The sequence below is a fragment of the Chaetura pelagica genome, unplaced genomic scaffold (assembly GCF_000747805.2).
Source record: "Chaetura pelagica isolate M959 unplaced genomic scaffold, ChaPel_1.0 scaffold3, whole genome shotgun sequence".
Classification (NCBI taxonomy): Eukaryota; Metazoa; Chordata; class Aves; order Apodiformes; family Apodidae; genus Chaetura; species Chaetura pelagica.
Window position 1 is genome coordinate 10,889,241 of NW_009952974.1, and position 20,420 is coordinate 10,909,660.

At 36.4% G+C, this 20,420-nt stretch overlaps 1 protein-coding gene across 1 annotated transcript in view; it reads right to left on the bottom strand.

The window, feature by feature from the left end:
* LRP2 (low density lipoprotein receptor-related protein 2) overlaps window positions 1–20,420 on the bottom strand; it is a 109,960-nt gene that overhangs the window by 1,191 nt on the left and 88,349 nt on the right. Inside the window, exons 59-79 of the mRNA XM_009996130.1 lie at window positions 19,785–19,904; window positions 19,138–19,254; window positions 18,758–18,874; window positions 18,135–18,272; window positions 17,253–17,375; window positions 16,260–16,388; window positions 14,207–14,338; window positions 13,375–13,506; window positions 11,117–11,260; window positions 10,247–10,412; window positions 9,679–9,807; window positions 8,701–8,921; window positions 8,093–8,269; window positions 7,238–7,357; window positions 5,256–5,346; window positions 4,621–4,688; window positions 4,341–4,458; window positions 3,084–3,213; window positions 2,190–2,303; window positions 1,988–2,095; window positions 200–271 (exon numbers count right to left, since the gene is read on the bottom strand). Coding sequence (XP_009994432.1) covers window positions 200–271; window positions 1,988–2,095; window positions 2,190–2,303; window positions 3,084–3,213; window positions 4,341–4,458; window positions 4,621–4,688; window positions 5,256–5,346; window positions 7,238–7,357; window positions 8,093–8,269; window positions 8,701–8,921; window positions 9,679–9,807; window positions 10,247–10,412; window positions 11,117–11,260; window positions 13,375–13,506; window positions 14,207–14,338; window positions 16,260–16,388; window positions 17,253–17,375; window positions 18,135–18,272; window positions 18,758–18,874; window positions 19,138–19,254; window positions 19,785–19,904 — 2,666 coding nt within the window. The remainder of the gene's footprint in view (window positions 1–199; window positions 272–1,987; window positions 2,096–2,189; window positions 2,304–3,083; window positions 3,214–4,340; window positions 4,459–4,620; window positions 4,689–5,255; window positions 5,347–7,237; window positions 7,358–8,092; window positions 8,270–8,700; window positions 8,922–9,678; window positions 9,808–10,246; window positions 10,413–11,116; window positions 11,261–13,374; window positions 13,507–14,206; window positions 14,339–16,259; window positions 16,389–17,252; window positions 17,376–18,134; window positions 18,273–18,757; window positions 18,875–19,137; window positions 19,255–19,784; window positions 19,905–20,420) is intronic.

A 20,420-nucleotide genomic window follows, 5' to 3' on the forward strand; every position in this document is an offset into this window, starting at 1 on the left:
GCTGAACAACTCATTCTGCACAAGACTTCATAACTTTTCTCAGAATCACTTCAGTCCTACCTTGACCTGGGCTAGAATTTCTCTGCTGCTTCACTTAGCAGTAGAATCTACCCATACATAATCTCTATCCTATGAAAGCAAGAAAAAGTCTAGCAAGTACATTAGCTGAAAAATAGAAATATAAAATATTAAGCAATACCTCTGCATATATTGGGTTTTCAAAATTAGTGCTTTGTTTAACTTTTCTCTTGAAGAAACTCCATTTTGATTCCTGAAACATAAAAATTGTTAGAACCTTACACATTTTTCTCACAAGTTCTCTGGAAACTGACATCCCTGTTGTTGGATTTCACTTGCATTGACTGCTAACTCAGTGATTTCAGCTGGGTGCTCTTACATTACCATGCTGCAATTCTGAACACAAGACCAACTTTCTTTTCTGCAATATTACCACTTATGATTATTTTACCTAAAGCAGTATTCATTAAACTAGGCCAAAAGGTAATAGAAGTGACTAAATTCATTGATGAAAGCCATTTCAGACGAACAGGTCAAAAAGGAAGAAAAATGGTCTTTAAAACAACACAAGAGAAATTACTGAGATACATGAAACTACAACAACAGGCTGACTGAGCTGTCATTTCAAAGCTCAAAGGTACTTTTTAGTGTACAATGTGTGAAAATAGTCCTGCAAGCAAAGCCATCACTGGCTCATTCAGATGGATATTAAGACATAAAAATTCATCATCCAACAATCATGAATAATTGAGATGAGACAATATTTTAATGTTGATTATTAAAATGTCCTTTAAGAACAAGTATCTTAAATGCCCTTGGTATAACTTTTAAATACAGATAAAATTACAAATAAACGTGAAAAAAAATTATCACAATACACTGACAAAATGTCTTATTTCAATTTTATGTATGAAAAAAAATCACCGAGTGTTCACTCTGTCAAACCAAAATGTAATTTTTCTTGGGATTTTTTTCATACTTTATAGGGAGGGGAAAAAAGAGAAAACCACTAACTTTGCTGCTTCTATCAAGGTATAATTCACTAGGGGTTTAATAATAATTGTTAAATGTCTGAAGTAAAGCCTTACTTATAATAATTTCTGTTGGGGAGCAATAACAATTTACAGCAGTTACATTACAATTTTCAGACTAGCATCTACCTTCAAAAAGAAGCACAACAAATAGTGAAAGGAAACATTCTGTTCCAGTCTGTTTGCTTTGACAACCAGGTGGGCCAGGAAGAAGGGGGGGTTAATCCAAGCAGATCCTTATTGTGAGCCCTGGGCAATTCCGTGCTTGTGCTGCTTTGCTCTTACCAATCTGTTCCTGACCAGCTCTTGTAAAGCTTGTCAATACGGTCCAGTTGGACTTGATGCAGATTGTGTGCCAACTCCATGGCATTATTTAAAGAGAACCAAAACTATATTGCAGCTTCCATAACACTTCAATTTTGTGTCCAGTTCTGGGCTCCCCAGTTCAAGAGGAACAGGGATCTACTTGAGAGAGTCCAACGGAGGGCTACAAGGGATTAAGGAACTGGAACACCTGCCTTATGAGGAAAGGCCAAGAGACCTGGGCCGTTTCAGTCCAGCAAGGATAAGACTGAGGGGGGACCTAATCAATGTCCATAAATACATGAGGGCTGAGCATCAAGAAGGCAGGGACAACCTCTTTTCACTTGTGACCTGTGACAGGACAAGGGGCAATGGACTCAAACTCAAGCAGAGGAAGTTCCACCTCAACATGAGGAAGAACTTTACTGTGAGGGTTACAGAGCACTGGAACAAGCTCCCCAGAGAGGTTGTGGAGTCTCCTTCTCTGCAGACATTCAAGACCCATCTGCATGCCTTTCTGAGTAGGGGAGTTGGACTTGATGATCTTCAGAGGTCCCTTTCAACCCCTAATATTCTGTGATTCTTGTTTTGGAGCCACAAAACCAAGGCAGCCTTAGAGCGTTTCTATGTCCTACCTGAGGTGCATCAGTACTCTGAGGGGGTTCCTTTGGACTAGCAGATATCCCAGAGGCATACAAAGGATTTTCAAAATTTTCATTTTCCCCAGTACTAGCTGCTGCTACCTATAGGAGATGAAGGAAAAACAATGTTCTTAAAAGAATTTTTAAAAGTCATAAAGGAAAAGGAAGATGAAAGTAAAGCCTAAGTTTCTTTTACATGTGTTGGCCGAATAACTGCACTGGCTGTGCTGGCTCCACCATCTCTGGTTGCATACACTGGATTTTCAAATGTGATTGGCTGTTTCCCTGATTCCACTGCAAAATTTTCATTCTATGAAGAAAAAAAACAACTGCAGTTCAATAAACACTCTTGTTGGCTCCCTCATATTAGTCTATCGTGGCTAGAACAGCCACGCTGATGTTAAAATGGGAGGCATACCCCATAGTTCTTCACTGCTGTAAACCAAACACTTTTAATTATTTCCTAGTGAATTCTACAATTTTTTGTTTATACTCTAAATATAAAGGGAGCATTTATGACACTGAAGTAAAAATAGGCTGTATCTAGACCCGTAATTAGCAAAGCAAAAACTGCATCAGTTGGACTTCAGTATGTCAACATTAGGGCAGAAAATGGAAAGTACTTTAAAGTTTTTAATCCATGAAAAAGATTTTATGTAATATTCAAGCCTAAAGGTATCTTCCCACTATTTGCTGAAATGTTTATATGGTTAATTACAGAAATTGCCTAGTTTTAACAAAAAGTATGTTTTTTCATCTAGAAAAAAAGTCCTATGCATGTATTATACGTTTATCTTCACCATCTGTTTCTTTTTATATTAATTTACTGTCAATTGAGTCTGTAATCCATCTTTAATTTTAAACAATATATAAATCTTGAGTGAAGTCATTATTTTGAATGCTCTGCATTCGTTCTTGCCTTCATTTTACAAATATGTATTTCAGGAAATTATCAATTGATATTCACTTCTTTTTCTAGGACACATCTGTCATCTTACTACCTCTTTTACATAGAAGACTCCTCTCTATGAGCTAGAAATGACATTAAAAGCACACAATTTAAAAAACGTATTTCCTAAATAAACCTTACCATTTGCATTGCTCTGTCTATAGCAGAGTCTCCTCCAAAGCCAGAGACTCCTATGTCCATACTCACATCTGCTCCAGATCGGAAAGTTACCCCACTACCATTTTCAGTAGATTTTACAAGACTGCTTAAACTAATTAAAAAAAAAAAAAAAAAAAGACAAATTATACACAAAGAGAGCTTACAAAACAAATTCTTCTAGTTGTTCTTCTGAGCATAATTATCACTTGGAAATTTTGCTGGCTATAAGCAAGCTAGCAAGGGCACCAGAAGTAGTATTCCTGGATTAGTTCAGTATTTTTTTAACCTAAGTTAGCCCATTCAGAATGATCTCAATTATCTTTGTGTGCTCACATAGACATCAAATTAATTCAATGAACAATGATTCCCCCCAAATTTACCTACATTTTGACTACTCTCACTTAAATGTTGATTTACAGACAAAAACATTATTCAAATTCATTGAAACAGGTTTTTTAAAAATGCAGCTGAAATAGCATATAAATCTGTGGATATAATTCCAACAACACCTATAATAAAGGTGTTTATGCATGCAAATCATTAATATGCCTAGAGGATAATATTTTCATATAAGCAACTGGTCAATCTACCTATAGAGTCATGGTAACCACAACTGCACATTAGATTTGCATGACTAATATTGGAAGTGGGCTGAAAAAACACTGTCAGGCTCAAAATAATAGTAGCAGTGAATTATACTAGTGAGCATCTAAATACAGGACCTTCTGCACAGAACTTAGAGAGCAGGAATCTACAAAAAGCCCAGATTTCTCAGGCACTGGAAACAGAAGTTGACTGTATATGCCTCATATTATTTTTAAACAGGTTAATACAGTGCTGCAGAAGAGCAGCTTTTCAATGTAAAAAAGATCTCTTTACCAGAATCATTATCTTACAACGTTTAATAAAAAATAGAAACATAATGTAACTATGGTCTTTTGCATCTTTTTGAATGGAATAGCCAGATCTAGATCTGGTAATATAGTTGTTCTATATTGCTAATTTTTTTAAGCAAATTTAGAATGTAGAAGGGTTTTACAATAGTCCTTTGTTTCAAAATAATGTTAAGTTATTGTATATGTTGAAATAAAAAATCCACTGGAATTGACATGACACTGCACTTCTCATATTCCAACAGAATAAGCACATGTCAAACAAACTGCATTTTACAAGAATATTTAGAAACCAATGTTCATCTTCAGTGCAGACTTTCCAGCTATGAAAGCCTTCAAAACATACCTTGGTAGTTTGGGGAGCGCTGGTAAGAGGGAGCCTGTTCGTCTGTAGTTAAAAAAGCCTCCAACCACTAACACTCCAATTACTATGATTAGTACGAGTGTCAGCAACACTGCTACTGCTGCTGTCAAAGACAGAAGAATAAGCAAATATTCAAGCAAGCATGGTTCATTGTAAAAAAGAGGCCAGAAAATTATAAGCTTGACCCTGAACAGGTATCATAATGAGGTATTATACATTTTTTAGCTCAAAATATCAAGTGTAATATATACTTGAAGCTTACTTGTTCCAGGAGGCACTCCCTTTGACAATCCTATTTCACAGTAGTTCCCAGTGTAGCCGTAAGAACACCTGTAAATGTAAAAAGGACAATTGACGGAATGGCTTTTTTTTAAGCCTAAGATCTTTTTTATTATCTTCTGTAATTTTTATCTACATGCCACAAAGTTTAACTCCGTGTTCTGTAATTATATATTTCAGTGACTGTAAGTATAGTGTGTCTGCCCTCCTCATAGAATTAAAAGTGGAAATTAAATGTGCTGAATCAGAAAACCAGTCACTGAAGTAAAAAGATTTTGTTTTAGCAGAGCATCAGTGGCACCTACTGGCTATTACAAGCTACATCTAATGAGCATTACTTCTCCATTTTTACAAGGTTTTGGTACAGCCTTTTATTATAATCTTCAGAGGTTTGCCTTTCTGTGGTTTTGTTTGGGTTTTTTTCAAATAATGCATTTACAGTGCTGCTTTGCTGATACTTTTATGCATATGTGTTTTGCTGAGATTGTTACAAATGTGCTAATGAGTATGTATGACATCTTCTGAAGCATTTCCAACACATTAGAAATAATTTAATTGTTGTAAGACTAAATTAGCACAGTCTCTGATCCAGGACTACCCTAAAATATACAGACTTACTTGCACTTTGGAAGACCACTTTCATCTATATAGCATGTTCCTCCATACATGCACCTGCATGCTGGTGGCATTGTGGGAGGGGATTCAATAGCTGCAAAATTCAAAAGGCATATATGTGTTATCTTCAACAAAAGAGAAACTACCATAGAGTATTTTATTTATGTGTATAGAACTAGGGTATGCATGCTCACAGACTACTTTTTGCAAGTTAATTGAAGTAAAACATGTTCTCAGAAAATAACTTATTCAGTAAAAGTGGGCACAGAAAACTTAAAAAGCTGTATATCCAACCACTTTCTTTAGCTCCTGCAATGCACCCTACATCCACTCTGCAAAGTACTCCACTCAGAAAGCAGCAATACTTTATCTCCTTTGCCCAGACTCTTCCATCCAACCAAGCTTAAAGCTGCAGAGAGAGGGCAAAAATTTGATGCATTTACATATGAAGAAAAGCAGCGGATACATGCATACAGGAGGGTCCTCTGAATTCACATACATCCTGACAGTGAGAACAAGAGAGAAACTCCTAGTCCTCAGAGTTTTCTGCCAGTACAGAGCACAGGCTGATGGCTTGGCACCAGGTAGTGCAGAAGACTGTTCTTCATCATGCCACTGTCTGAGCTGCCTGGGCTGGCCCAAATACAGAGCTCTGAAGCTTCTGATGTAATTCTGATGCTGAGTCAAGTGGAAAAAAAAAAAAAGTGTAGTTTTACAAGTCTCCAGTAATAACTCAGCATATGCTGTCAGAAAAGTGTAGTTCACATAGGATAAAAGCTCTGTATCTTAGACATCATTATAGGCTATAAATTAAGGATGGACTTTGACAGTGTGTCTTACACTGGTAAGTTACATTGTAATACTATTGTCCTATAATTTTTATCAGCCAGATATCTGTTATTACAATGTGCCTCCCTTTGAGTAAATGGGATACAAAAAGGAAAAAAATGCAGGTCTTACAGGCTGTGTTTCTCAGTAACTGCACTATGGGGAAAGGACCAAATAATCCAAATGCAGGTACTGATCCCTAATGTAAACATTAAACATTTAAACATCAAACATGCACACTTCCATTCATTGTTACATCATATTACTAGCTCCTTTTTCTGCAGCTCACACAACACGGCAATAGGGAAGAACCTTAACAATTATTAAGAAAATGTAATTTAGAGGTAAGGTAGTGTAAAAAATTATTATGTTTTCACTTTTAATGCAAAAAGAAGAGAATTCAGAAAAGATTCACTATAGAGAAGATGCCAGACAATGTTAGAAAGCATAATTTATTAGAGATATGTTGCAGGGACAAGTACAGGACATCTGGCAACCACTCACATCACTGTAAGCTATGAATGCAGACTCTTAGCTAGAGAAATAGTCCTGCAGTGGTATGCTGTTTCTTCTCAGGAAAGACTGAGCAAATCTATTTTACTGGTGCTCCTGAAAGCACTCTGGGGGCTCTATCGCAATGTAATGACCAAGCACTGGCTTTTCAGTGAATTATAATTCTCTAGAAGTTATCTATGTTGAAATAAGTTCTGTAAGTTGAAACTTTGTTTCAGGTTTCTATTGTATTCTATTTTACTGCTCATACAATATATTGTACAGAATTTTAAACATAATTGTAAACCATAATTTGCCAGAAATTCTCTAGTTCTGAAATTAATGCATTTGAACAAAATTAAACCAAAGTATTTTGGAATTTAAAAACAAAAATCAGAAACTGTGACCAATTTTGCAGGTGGGTCTGGACTGGTTATAATGATATATCCATATTTATTTTACAAATTGCATACAAAGAGATTAAATGAAAGGTACAAGGTGATCAGAAATCAGTGACAGCTGAGAATAAAAGCCAGATGTCCTGTCTTACCAAAATCTATTATATTAGTTAGTTCATCCCTCCATATATATAATTCAGTAATGTATTTGCATTCCTAAAGAAAAGCTTCCTCTGCTTTCACTTCCAGCTTGACAACTTATTCTACCTGCATCACACACTGTGCTGCTGCCTTCTATGAATCGAGTCCCTTGAGGACAAGTGCAGGTGTACCCTCCTGGTCTCAGCAAGCAGAGGTGGCTGCAGACATCTTTACAAGGATTAGGCACTGAAGAAAAAAAAAAAAGGTGATAAAGACACTTGAAGAAGCGATGCAACACATTCCAGAGTCAGTATATACTACTGCCCTAGTCAGTAGTATATCTCATCAATATCACACATCAAAAAAAATCTTACAAAGTCTACCATCATTTTTAAAAACAACTAATGCCTCAATACCACATTTACATCAAAAACTTCTCTCTGCCTTTTCATACATTCTTAAGGGAGAGAGTATGGCTGTTGGCAGCCAGCACAGCACCAAGAACCTGAACATCTCCAAGCAACGTGGAACTTTCTGATTCTGAAAGCTAAAACTCCTCAAAAGAGGGGGCTCCTGGATGTTCCTCTGGACATCTTCCCCTGTGATTACTGTGGACATGTCACAGCTAAAATATCACCCTCGAGGGCAGTATTAAATGGCCAGCACTTTGTTACCAGGATAAATTCACATTGTGACTGCCACCTCTATGACAACTACATAATGAAGGGGGGGAGAAAAAGGGCAGGGTCATAACTTAGAACTAAGAGACCCTAAAGAGCAGCACGTGGTTTTCCACTGTTGATTTCACTTTGGGTATGCAGAAAATACTTGCCATCCTCTGTTCCACTGTTAGGTTTTCAGACATCCATATTATCCATGCTGATAGGCGCATTATCAGAAGATTACTAAGCTCTTTGAAGACATCAATGTGAACTGCAATGTCATAGTAAGGAATTGCTCACCAGGATGCTGGTTACCTACCTGACTGATTGTATCTGTGCTGATGATAGATACGCACTTGAGTAAGCCAAGGATTTACAGTTAACACTTTCACTTTTTCTCCACTTCCAAATTTATCTTTCTTCCAAACTTCTCCTCGCTCTTTAGCTATCCAATATAAATGGCCTTCGAAGACATCAAGGCTGTATGGACTGCCTACTTCTCAAAGAAACCAAACAGTAGTGTCAGCAAGGAAATCTCTAGCAGAAGTGACAGAACTGCTGTTCTTCTTTAGCTTAAAAATATCAACTAATCCTTTCATTTGTACACATTTGCAGCTATACACATACAGCTTTTATGTGCCTGACCACTTTACCTGCAGACTGCTTAATAATATACATTAAAAAGCAAGAATCCAATTTTCCATATTGTACCCTGTTTGGGTCACGTAAATTACCCTCAGGGAATCTAGTTACCATGTATCATGAGCTTCGAACCTGGTGTGCCGTTTAGTCCATTGTAAAGCAGGACAAAACATTACTAAGCTTACTCTTTGAAAAGCTCCCAAATCTAGCCCCACCTGTGAAGCCCAAGTGCTTGTTAGCATACATGTTGGTTACCATTATATTAATTGCATAATAAGTTCTTACCTCCATGTAATACCACTTTTCTGTCTGTCCCATCAGGTCTCATGGATTCAATAATATTTTCTTTAGAATCACTCCAATAGATCCTATCATTGTTCAAATAATCAATAGAAAGACCTGTTGGCCAGCCAAGGTCTTCAGAGACCAGAGTTTGTCTTTGCTGTCCATCCATCCAGGCACATTCAATCTTTGGCTGCCTTCCCCAGTCAGTCCAATACATGAGCCTGAAAAGACAGAACCAGAGTTTAATACAGTTCAGTTCATTATTATCCTTTGGAGTTTCATGAAAAATATCAGTTGTGGCACATAAAGTTGTTCAGCAATACGTGTTTCGCAGAAGTCATCAGGAACATCACAGAGGGTTCACTGAACAAGCTTGTTTCAATTACAGAAGACAAATACCAAAAGAAGAATGTGTCCTGATTTGGAGAGAGAATGGTTTTAATGAAAGTTTCTCATTCTCAGTGGAAGAAAAATGGTTGTGAACACTGAATATCCATCAGTTATGATACAGCTGCAGAGCCTGGGTGACTTCAGGGAGCCACACTGCTCTAGTCCAGCTGAAGGAAGCACACATTATGCTATCTTGTGATCCATCATATGATACGAGGTGCAGCAGGCACAGCTGTTTAACATACCAGTGCGCCTACATTGCCTTCCACTGTAAATAAGGCTGTGTCTGTATTGCTTGGAGCTGGTAAAGAGATACCCCCATCAATTTCTCTGTTTCAGTAGAAACAGTGGGCACACAATGCTTTAGAAAGGAGATTTTTAGTTGACCTACCTGGTGCTGTCACTGACATAAGCAGCCATTTGAAATCTAGTCTTAAAATATTTTCCTATGTACACAAATTTCCTAGCATTAGTAAAGGTGAACTCCAGAAAGCATTCCCTTATTCTTTCCTGTACAGTTTACCATTGCAGGGTTCTTTGGTATTCAGTAGCATTGAAAATAATTCTGGGAAGTCCTGTAGTACTTACCCATGTTTTGGATTGACAGCAATAGCTGCTGGTTGATCCAGTAGAGAAAAGATAAGCCATTTTCTATACCGTCCATCTAATTTTGCCACTTCTATTCGATTAGTCCCTGCATCAGTCCAGTAAAGGTGTCTGAATCACATAAAACACAAAACATTCCAAAAGTAAATAGTTTATACTTGGGAGAGGAATTAAGAAAAAAATTGTTATGAAGAAAAGCTATATCAAACCTGAACAAAATTAATATAATGAAACTGCGTTGATTTTATCTGAAATTCTTCAGTCTGGAACACACAGGCCCTAAGTATAGGTGAGTTTAGCAAATATGGTATCAGCTCACTGGTTTTCTCCTTTTCACCTGAAGTGGCTAATAAGCATCTTTAAAGAGTTGGTTTTCTAGGAGACAATGAGGTTCACTACAAATAAAAAATTATCTACCATGTAATTTATACAGCAATTCTGAAGGTTATTAGTCCACAGCTTAATAGTCCACAGCTCCTCTCCAGATGCCTGTCTTCTAACAGAGATGTTAATGAATAAAGTTTTACCACATATTTTTTGGTGCACTTACCTTCCAACCCAGTCAACAGCTAACCCCTCAGGACTCACTATGTATTTGAGATTCAAGTCAACTTCCTTTGTAGGATTGTTCCTACTGCTGTCAAATGTGGGCAGATAAGCACGTTTGATAGCTCCAAACTCAGAACCCTGTCCCAGAATGCTGAAGTACACAATACCTGTAAAAATGATGACAGAGATAGATATATTTTTTAATGTCTACTTCTATATTTTTTAAAAAAATCTAATCTTTCTGAAGCTTCTATGTGACGATACCAGGCATGTATTTATTAATAAAAACATAGAGTTGTCTGGTCAATTTAATTACATTGTGCATTGTGTTAGTGTGTACATATTTAAGCCATTCATTATAGGTAAGATGCACATCTAAAATCAACTTGAGCCAGATTATGAAGAAGTATGTATCACATTTTTCAAAAGTAGAGTGACTTAGTTTTAAAGCCTTTGCATGTGATTTTGAGAGTAATTTTGAGAGGCAAAGATATAAGCTAATATAGGGATCTATTGGCTCTTCCTGCTTAGTATAAGGATTAGTTCTTGCAAGACTTGAGCCAGGTTTGGGGACTGGCAGAGGCAGAAGAAAAGGAAAGGGTTCATTTATCAGAATCCTCTATTACTGCATAAAAAAGCCACAATTCCACAGCTGAATTCACACCAAAACAAAAACAGGAAAATCCTAGCTAAATTAAACTAATTGATGCTGCAGAGTGAGTAGAGGGGAGGGACACGTTCAACCAAGACCTGACCAGATATTCTAATTTTATTTCGATTTCCAGTGTAAATTAAATATGTATGCCACAGAAATGCATCTCTTTAAACCAACCATTGCATGGTGCTTTTTTAATGTCCTACACATACTCACTCAGGCCTGTCCCTTCAGGGTCCCAGTCATAATCCAGAGCCTGGATGCGCTCCTGGTTATCAATATAGTCAGAGTACTGTTCTGATGAGATATTGTATCTTCGAATCCGCACATTATCCGGCAGCAGTAACAATGGAGGGTTACCTGGGAAGCGATCATGAATATTACTTTCATGTACTTTTCATTTTAGAAAGAAGGAGATGAAAGTCACTTCTAAAACTAAACTGGGGTTTTCAGAAGTTTTGTCTGCATAAGAAGCAGAAGAAACACAGGGTCACTTCTAAAGCTTTATAGGTATTAAAATTTGTTTGTTTTTCAACATTCATTAAAACCTCTGGGAAATGCTTGTATTTATTTATTGCTTGAGTAGTATTATCCTCTTCACCATAGATTTTGTGAAATAGTAATCATTAAGGCATAATTCCTTAAAAATTCTTAAAACATTTCAATGTTGGCATATCACCACCTCACATCTCAAAAATACACAGTTCAACTCCTCCCCTCAAAGTACAGTAAACAATTTTGAAAGTAACCATAAATTGGCAGTATCTTGAGACACAACCTGTCTGAACACTTCTACCCTGAAGTCTTTAAATCTTTAAATCCTAATGTGTCTGTGTTCCCCTAAGCACAGGTTATTTTGGGGTTAGCCTTGATACTCTAATAAATTGACTATAGGGAGTATCAGTCCCTCCTCCCCAATTTTGCTGGTGAGAAAATTTAATTGTTCAGCCCTTTTTGCTAAAGCCAAAGTCCAGTTGGGAGTTACAAACTTAAAGCCTAGGCCTTCTTCCAGAGAAGCTCCCCTACATTAATCACATCTTTACAGAGCCAACAAGAAAGGACAAGGCATTCACCTGGGAAAGTAACATCTCTTTTACCAGTGCCTTTTCTAACTAATCATGCTCAATCTCCTATTAAGCGCTCATTTGAAAACAATCCCTTTCCCTCTAAGTCACACCCAACTATGGGAGAATAAGAAAAGTGACACTATTGTCTAATGAGCATACAATTCAGTGTAGAATTTACAGTATTTCCAATATATATGCTATTACAGGAAAAAGATGACCTAATATTCTATGCATGTTCTGAAAATGTCTACTGATCAGGCCTGCAGCAGACACAGGAAAAGAAAGCCCTTGTTAATCATGCTTGCGAGCTTGTACTGCAAAGAGTAGTAGAGTTTTCTGGGCATACACAGATGTAGAACTTTGTGCACAAAAATGTAATTAAGTTACCAGCTACACTCATGTTACCTCCTATCACTTAGCCTTTAAAATTTTGGATGTCTACATGTGTCCTAAGTAAAGTCTAGGAAAAAAGGTTGCAAAGAACTAGATTTCTGACACAGGTAAATAAAAAGGCAGCTAGGCAGAAATTGAGGTCCAAAATGCCCTTTTGTACCTCCAGTCTTGCACTCAACAGTAAGTATTTGCTGAATTAGGCCCCTGGACTAGAAACTGAAATACCTGGTTTTCTTGTATAATTTTTTATATTACAAATGTAACTTCTAGGTTTAAAAACTTCAGCAGCCCATACTTTCTGTCAAAGACACTCTATTCTGAAGATTTTACTAGGCACACCATGTTTCTACCATGTATCTCTTAAAGCTGTTAAATTGTGAGTACTTTTCTAAGCACAATATTATTTTGTCTTTTACATAATACTGCTGCATTGTAACCTTTTTCTATTTTCTTGAGAAAATTATTATTTTCTGAATCAACTCTCTACCTATTCAATGCTTGTCACACACTGTAGTCTCTGCACTGAGGTATGACAAAAAGCTAATGACTGATGTTAAACATTGGCCAAAGTGATTCTATTTGTGTGCATCAGTCCATGAACAGCAAAAGGCAATCTCTCATCAAACTGCCTTTGATTTTTTTTACCAGTTGAATGCAAATTTCTTCTAATGCATTATTCTGTTGAAAAATGTAAACTTCAGGAATAGGCAACATGGATTTCTTTCTGATTATAGCCACAGCATAAGCAAGTTTTTGTTTGCAGAAAATTTCAGGATAAAGGAAGGCAGGCATCCAAATAGAGATATTATTTCTGATGTTTACAACTGGAAGCAGAGATGAACATTCTATTTTTTATTATGGAATGGGTGGAATACACAGATAATATTATTTTACAGGGTAAAGTTTGGTTTTCATTATCCCCTTCCTAAAAAAAAAGAGGATTATATTCATTAAGTTGCTATGCCCCACTTGCTCTTTACAAGTAGCAATCAATCTTTCTGTCAGTTAACATACCATTAGCTGCGCACTGTTTCCCTTGTTGATCGCCCACAGACCTGAAGCCATCTGCACAGAAACATTCATAGCTTCCTTTGGAATTCTTGCAGTCCTGAGTACATGTTCCAAAGATCTCACACTCATTGATATCTAGATGTAAGTTGAGAAAAGAGAACTAGAGCTTAATCTCTTTCTTCCACATGCGGGTCACTTTCACTTGATGAAGAGGTAGGTATGTCCCTTTCCCATATACTATAAAAGAACAGTGACCTAGAGATCTTTTAAATCTTCAACATCAGCATTTGTTATCTGAGAAAATTCCTCATCACTATTCTACTGTTTAACAAGTCTTAACTACAGATTGCTAAAAACTCCATTGCTTCTGCTTATAGAATTGCTTTTCAGAGACATTTTTGATCATGTACTTTTGTGTTAAATCACCAAGGAAAGACAAAAGATAAGGCATGACTACAATGAGATTCAGGAGTAAAGCCTTCTTGAAATGCTAAAGCAAAGATACAGCAAGTTTTCTTTCAATAAGGATAAAAAACGCAGCATATTCCTGTCCCTTAAATTTCGAAGATGTGACAAAATCTATGTACAGTAAAGCAAAAACATACACCTACAGCCACCAAAAGCTTAAAACTAGTCTGAACTGTGGAGCCAGTTCTACACTGAATGAGCCTGCATGTTAGAAAATGTGATTGGGCAGCAAAACTTCTTAGGAGGTATCTGCTAAATGTATAAAAATCCTGTTAGAATGCAAAAATGGGTAGTCACATTAGAATGATGAAGTGACAGGTCACTGGACACTTAGCAATAAAAATATGTTTAGAAGATGTGAAAATACCATCACAGGAGTTTCGGTTAGTTTCACTGGCCTTGTACCCTGGCCTGCAGGAACAGATAAAGCCTCCTTCATTCAGGTTGGTACAGTTATGTTCACAGATATTTTCTGCACAAGTTCGCTCTGTTCCAGGATCTGGGAAAAAAAGGAAATTATACAATTATAACCATTAAATATGATCTTTAAGGTCCCTTCCATCTCAAAAAAAAAAAAAGGGAGGGAGGTGACATAATTTTCACCATTATTATCTGAAAATTGTTTTCAAGTTTTCATTCTTTCTAACTGAAATCCAGTTACATCTGAGTAACTCAGAAACATCTATTCTCTAAAGCATAACCAACTAGAAGAGGTGGTAAGTGCTGGTCCTGAAAAAAGTCAGTGTAACATCTATAATCATCCAAGTTCAACTTAATTAAAAGAAATGGCTTCTACATTACCAGCAATCTGCAGCAGCACCAGAAAGTATTTAAGGGACTTGACTAATTCCTACCTTTGCCAGCCTACTTCTTTCTTACCCAGTCCTTTCTTATCAGCTAAAACAACAACCATTCTGAACTGCTATCATGTGTAACAGAGACTCTACATTATTTATATCTGGAAGCTAGAGAAAGAATTACAGCTTGTTTGTGCCATACCTAATCTAAAGCCTACCAAGTCAATACAGGTCAATCCACTGCCTTTTAAAACCTGCTTATAATGGGAAAGGTCATTTAGAGATAACAGATACTCTGTAAAAAATGAAAATTATACTCTTCTCAAGGGACATCTAGAATTCTATTGATTCTGACATTCTCTACATATACACAAAGTACTTTCAAACTCATATCTGTTATATAAGTAGAAAAGAAATAACACGTTTCTTGACAGAGTTTGAGAAAAAAGATACAGGTGTATGGCAAAGAAATTACATTAAGCTGATAATCGCCTTTATACATACACATCCCAGTGCTAATTATATTAAGTTTAAACAGCTCAATTTCATATAAATGTAAAAGCATAAATTCATTATACACACACACTATTTTCTCTTTAACATGGGTATTTGATTTGGGAAGGCTACAATCATCTGCATTCACATCTACCCCTAAACAGTAGAATGCTGACTGCCAGAAGGTGTCTGTTTTGCATTCTTTCATACCCTTTTTATACTCTCATATTTTCATCAAGTTATTGCATTAGATTATACTGCCTAAGGACCACTGGGATGGTATGTGAAACACAGAAGCCAGCTGCTTCAACTTGGAACCGCATGATAGGTTTCTGAGTTATTTGCATTTTGCAAGCATTGCTGGATTGTGAATCACAAGTGCATCATTTGGCAAACTTCCACTTGAAGCAATCAAAGCCTTTTTTCAATCAAAATTGAAATTGCAAGTACATACTCATATTATCACTCTGCAGCTGTCTGTCTATTGACATACGTTAGGAATTATTATTTTTTTCCAGATTCCATGAGAATACTCTCTCTTGCCTCAAAGTTCAAGTCAAAGCTTTTGCATCTAAATGGATGCTAGTGAATTTATAATACATAGTTCATAAAAGCTGTGCAGAGGACCTGAGAGGGCCCTCGACCTGAGATCTGGCTGTCATTACAGAATTCTGTGATCATGTCTCTAAACAGGAAAAATAGAAGCATGTCAGTATACTTTTTTCTTAACAGAAAGAACAACTTTTAGAACAACTACACCACAAGGTCGAAGTCTGCCCATTTAATAATTCCATAGGTTGGCATATTGCAATTATGATCACAGTATCCAGATCTTCTTGTCTCCATAACGCAACCCATTTTCAAAATAAGATCCACAAAAAATCAAACTCTTTTTTTTGTAATGCATAAATACTCTAAGACTAAAAAGGACTGTTCAGAGCACTGAATTTCATAGGATTTTTCCCCACAAGTAAGAAAACAGAAGCTAATTGAATAAGCCTAGCACAGGCTAATAAAAAACCACTACTTCTTAGTATGCTATTCAAGAAGAAATACGTATTGTTATCAGTTTCAAAATTTTTATTTCAACAGAATTGTAATTTTGTATTCCCTTGGTATATTACTTACTGCAGCCCACTTCATCAAAATGGTCTCCACAGTCATCGTAATTGTCACAGACATAATGTAGAGGAATGCAATTTCCATTACTGCACTTAAATTCTTCAGTTGTACAAGGTCTTGGTGTTGGTTCTCTACCTACAGTTAAGAAAAGAAACGTTCCATCACATTTTCAGCTACACAGTATCAACAGACCGCACTATTCCATATTGCTAGTGAGGAAGCTGATGCAATCTGGTAAAATAACTCTTCTGACTTCTAGTCACATCCCCATAAAGTGAAAGAAATTGTTCCATTTTATAAAGAGAGAAAGAAAATTCTTCTTGTTAATAGCTGATTGAACTTCCTGTTAGTAGCACAAATCTATGAGTACCTTTAACAATATACTTCATATATCTATGGCAGATTTCAATTAATTACTGAAATATTAGTAAACTATTAACTTTAGGAATGTTTCACAATAAAGCAAACAAACAAAATTATGCAACCAAAAATATAACTAAACTTGATAATGTAAAATCAACATAGTGAGAACTACGTAAGATATCTGGTGGCAAAAACCTATTAAATATTAACAGAGCTTCTGCAGAATTTGGGCCTAAATATCAACAATGTTATTATTTACATAACAGTGCTACAAATTCCGAAGTACCCATTTCTCTATTTTAAGAGTCCCAGATATCCACCCTACTTATTTTATGATACAACTCTTTCCTCTTCCTTAAGTGAAGTTAATAAGAAGTTGACACAATTTAGCTGTATGATTACAGTATGACTTTAAGAATCATGTCCTGTACTTTTCAGAAAAAATTTTTACTGATTTTTGCATGGAGAGCTGCAAATACATAGCACCACTAATCCTAGTTCAAATTATTTCATATTGAGTTCTAGTTTTCATAATTTCTAGTGTGTTTTTTTTTTATTTCTATAGTCCTTTGGTATTACTAGACATTAAGCACATCACAATTACTGAATTTGCTGTACAGTTTTGTGTAAACATACAGTGTTCCTCCTTCTCATCACTTCCATCTCCACAGTCATCCTCCTGGTTGCACAGCTCATGACTATATATGCAGCGGTTGTTTTCACATCGGAAGCGGAATGGAGAGTCACAAGCAACATCCACTGAAACCAGAGATTAAGTCAGTCACCCTTTGACACTTCATACCATTGAGTCACAAATTATCCAAATCACTTTTATCGGGTAACATTTATAAGTTGCTTATATTTTAAAGGTTGTGGAGGAATTAAAACCTAAAAGCATATTTTCTCCATGTTTTGGTGATGGTATGTTAGGCCATTGGACACTTTTTGTCAGAAGACAGAACATCATCTTTGGCCAAAGGCATATACTATGGCTACATATAACACTGAACTTTCTAGATTTGGTTATGAGGCAAACTAGTTGATAATCCAACACAATATTTAAGCTGCTATTTAGTGCATAACACATGACTTTAAGTAGCATTTCCACACCTCATTTTTAGAGATGAAGTTAGGACTCCTCAACCACATTTACAAAGATGTCCCAACTGTACTAGTAGCTTTAAAAGCTCAGGACCTTTGAGAATATATATTATCTGAATTCATCTTTAATTGCAAACTGATGCTATTCTTTTAGACAACCAACCTGAACATGCGAAGTAGTGTCCTTATCTCTTTGATATGTTTCTCCCTACTTTTATAACCACACGTATAAACATCTGCAATCAGTGAGAAACATACTGTAGGAAGATGAAATGAACTTGCATATAAAGCAAAATTCTCAGCACTCAACATGAATTAAGTCTGAGAATTTCCAGTGAAAATAAAATATTTAAATTATTGTAATTAGACATTTTTTTTATGCCTATTGTTCATTTTAATGTAATCTTTCTCTCTTACAGCAAAGGTGAAGTTCTTCATCAGAGTCATCTCCACAGTCATTATCACCATCACATTTCCAGTATGGCTGGATACAGACATGGTTTTTACATTCAAACAGCATGGGTGGACAGTATGTACCATTAGGATATCGTGTTGCTGAAGAAAAGAAAATTATTACAACATTTTCACTTACAATGAAATTTTAAGTTTTCCTGAAAAATGTTCAGCCCAACCCTATATAATTTTTTCAGTACCCTTCTCTATATAATATTCTTTTTATTTGAGCATTATAAAAAACAACCCCATTTACAGACCCTTGTTAGAATACAGTACAACTGAAACACTGGATCTTGCAGAGTCCACAGGATAAAAAAAAGATCACATGTGTATCTTCTGCTGGACCTTGTAAACACATTAATGTCCTAGCATTATGAATGTGTTTACAACTGGCGTAAGAGATGGCAACCTGTTATTATATGCAAAAGCTGATTCAAAATACGATACTTATCCTGAATTTTTACTGACATCACTGAATGTTCCAGAGTGCTCTACCTCTAAGGAGTCTTAAGAGAGAGAAAAGTGCAAATCTTTCAGGAAATGAGCTCAATGAACAGCAACTAACTGCAAAGTTTGAAACTCACGACAAGTAGCTTCATCAGAGAAATCAAGGCAGTCTGCATTTCCATCACATCTGAAGCGCTCTGCAACACAGTGTCCACTCTCACACTGGAAATAACCTGGGTGACAAGTCCTCAAATCTGAGAAGATTAAGAAGTAACTGTTGACATGTCTTCTTGTTCAAATCCAGATAAAGTGTTTACTTTTTGAAAACAACATCCTAAAAATACTGCAAAATCCCAGCCCATTAAAACTGTGGTATCCTCTACTTTTGGTGGAATAACTTAAAGTGATTTGGACAGCCTTACTCCACTAAATGCGCTTGCCATAAAAGATCATTTTGCAGAGTACTTCCTCACATTAGGACCAAAAGTGTGAACATGAATACCCAGACAATACGCACCACAGTCACGTTCATCTGAATTGTCCTCACAGTCATCATCGTGATCACAGATCCACCGGGAAGGGATGCAGCGCAAATTGTCACAGCGGTATTCACTTTCTGTGCACTCACGGGGACCTTCATTTTCAATGAATGTACAAATATGAAAAGTTACCCAGATGTAGGTTTAAACATTCACACCTGTATCATTAAACCAGACAAAAGTAATATGGGCATATAACGTGGCATAATCCTTAAAACACAGTTATACTAAAACAGCCTTTCCCCCAATACTCTTTAGTTACATTAAACATTTTATGTCCCTCTTCACAGAATTATACAAGAATTTTTATTCAAAATCAAAAAGAAAAAGATCCACTCTCATCGTTTAAAGAACTATGTACTACTCTTGCACACAGAGCAGAATTCCAACGCCACTTCTTAGTTAAAAACAGGAATTTGTGTTGTGATGACTGGATTCATTAGTGGTTTTATGGATCCAATGTGCTTCCTTATGAAATCACTGTGGTAGTTCAGCAAAGAAAAGGCTATAGAGTAAAACAACAGAATAGTCGCAGTTGAGAGCTGTCTGCCCCATTCTCACAAGAAGCAGAAGACTAGTTAAGTCAAAAGCTGGAATATACCATGACAGCCAAAAAATAACTCACTGCAGTCGTGCTCATCAGAGTTATCTCCACAGTCATTATCTCCATCACACTTCCAGCGCAGCGGGATACAGCGATGATTGTCACAACGGAAATCTCCAAAAGGACTGCAAGTCATCTCCTCTGCAGTGAACACGGTTTGCCACAAAACAGCACACATTAGCATAGCCTTTGGATAAGACGGAATGCACAGAAGACAATGGAAGCAGACAAACATGTTTGTGCCACAGACTGGGCCAAGTAATAGAGAAGTGATGAAGAAACAGCCGCAATAACTATACAGAACTGAGATGGAAAGACAAACTAGATGAACTTAGTACTGTCCAAGAAGGGCATCTTGACCTCAAGGCATATTATGCTGTCAAATCTTTTCTGGTTTTGATATAGCAATCTGATGTCCTCTGAGCTTTGTGTATAAGAGGTTTCAACACAAATGCAAGAGTCAATATACTTCCCATACTGATGCTTTCATCAACACGGGAGGTAAGTAAAGTGAAGTAAATGTAGGAAATACCGTCAGTTTTAATTGTATAAATAGTTGAGCTCAAGTAAAATAATTTCTTGTTTCATTTGATGAGATACTGGGCAAAATCATAAAATCCTGATCCTCAGAGATCATAAACATGCAAACTGCAAAAT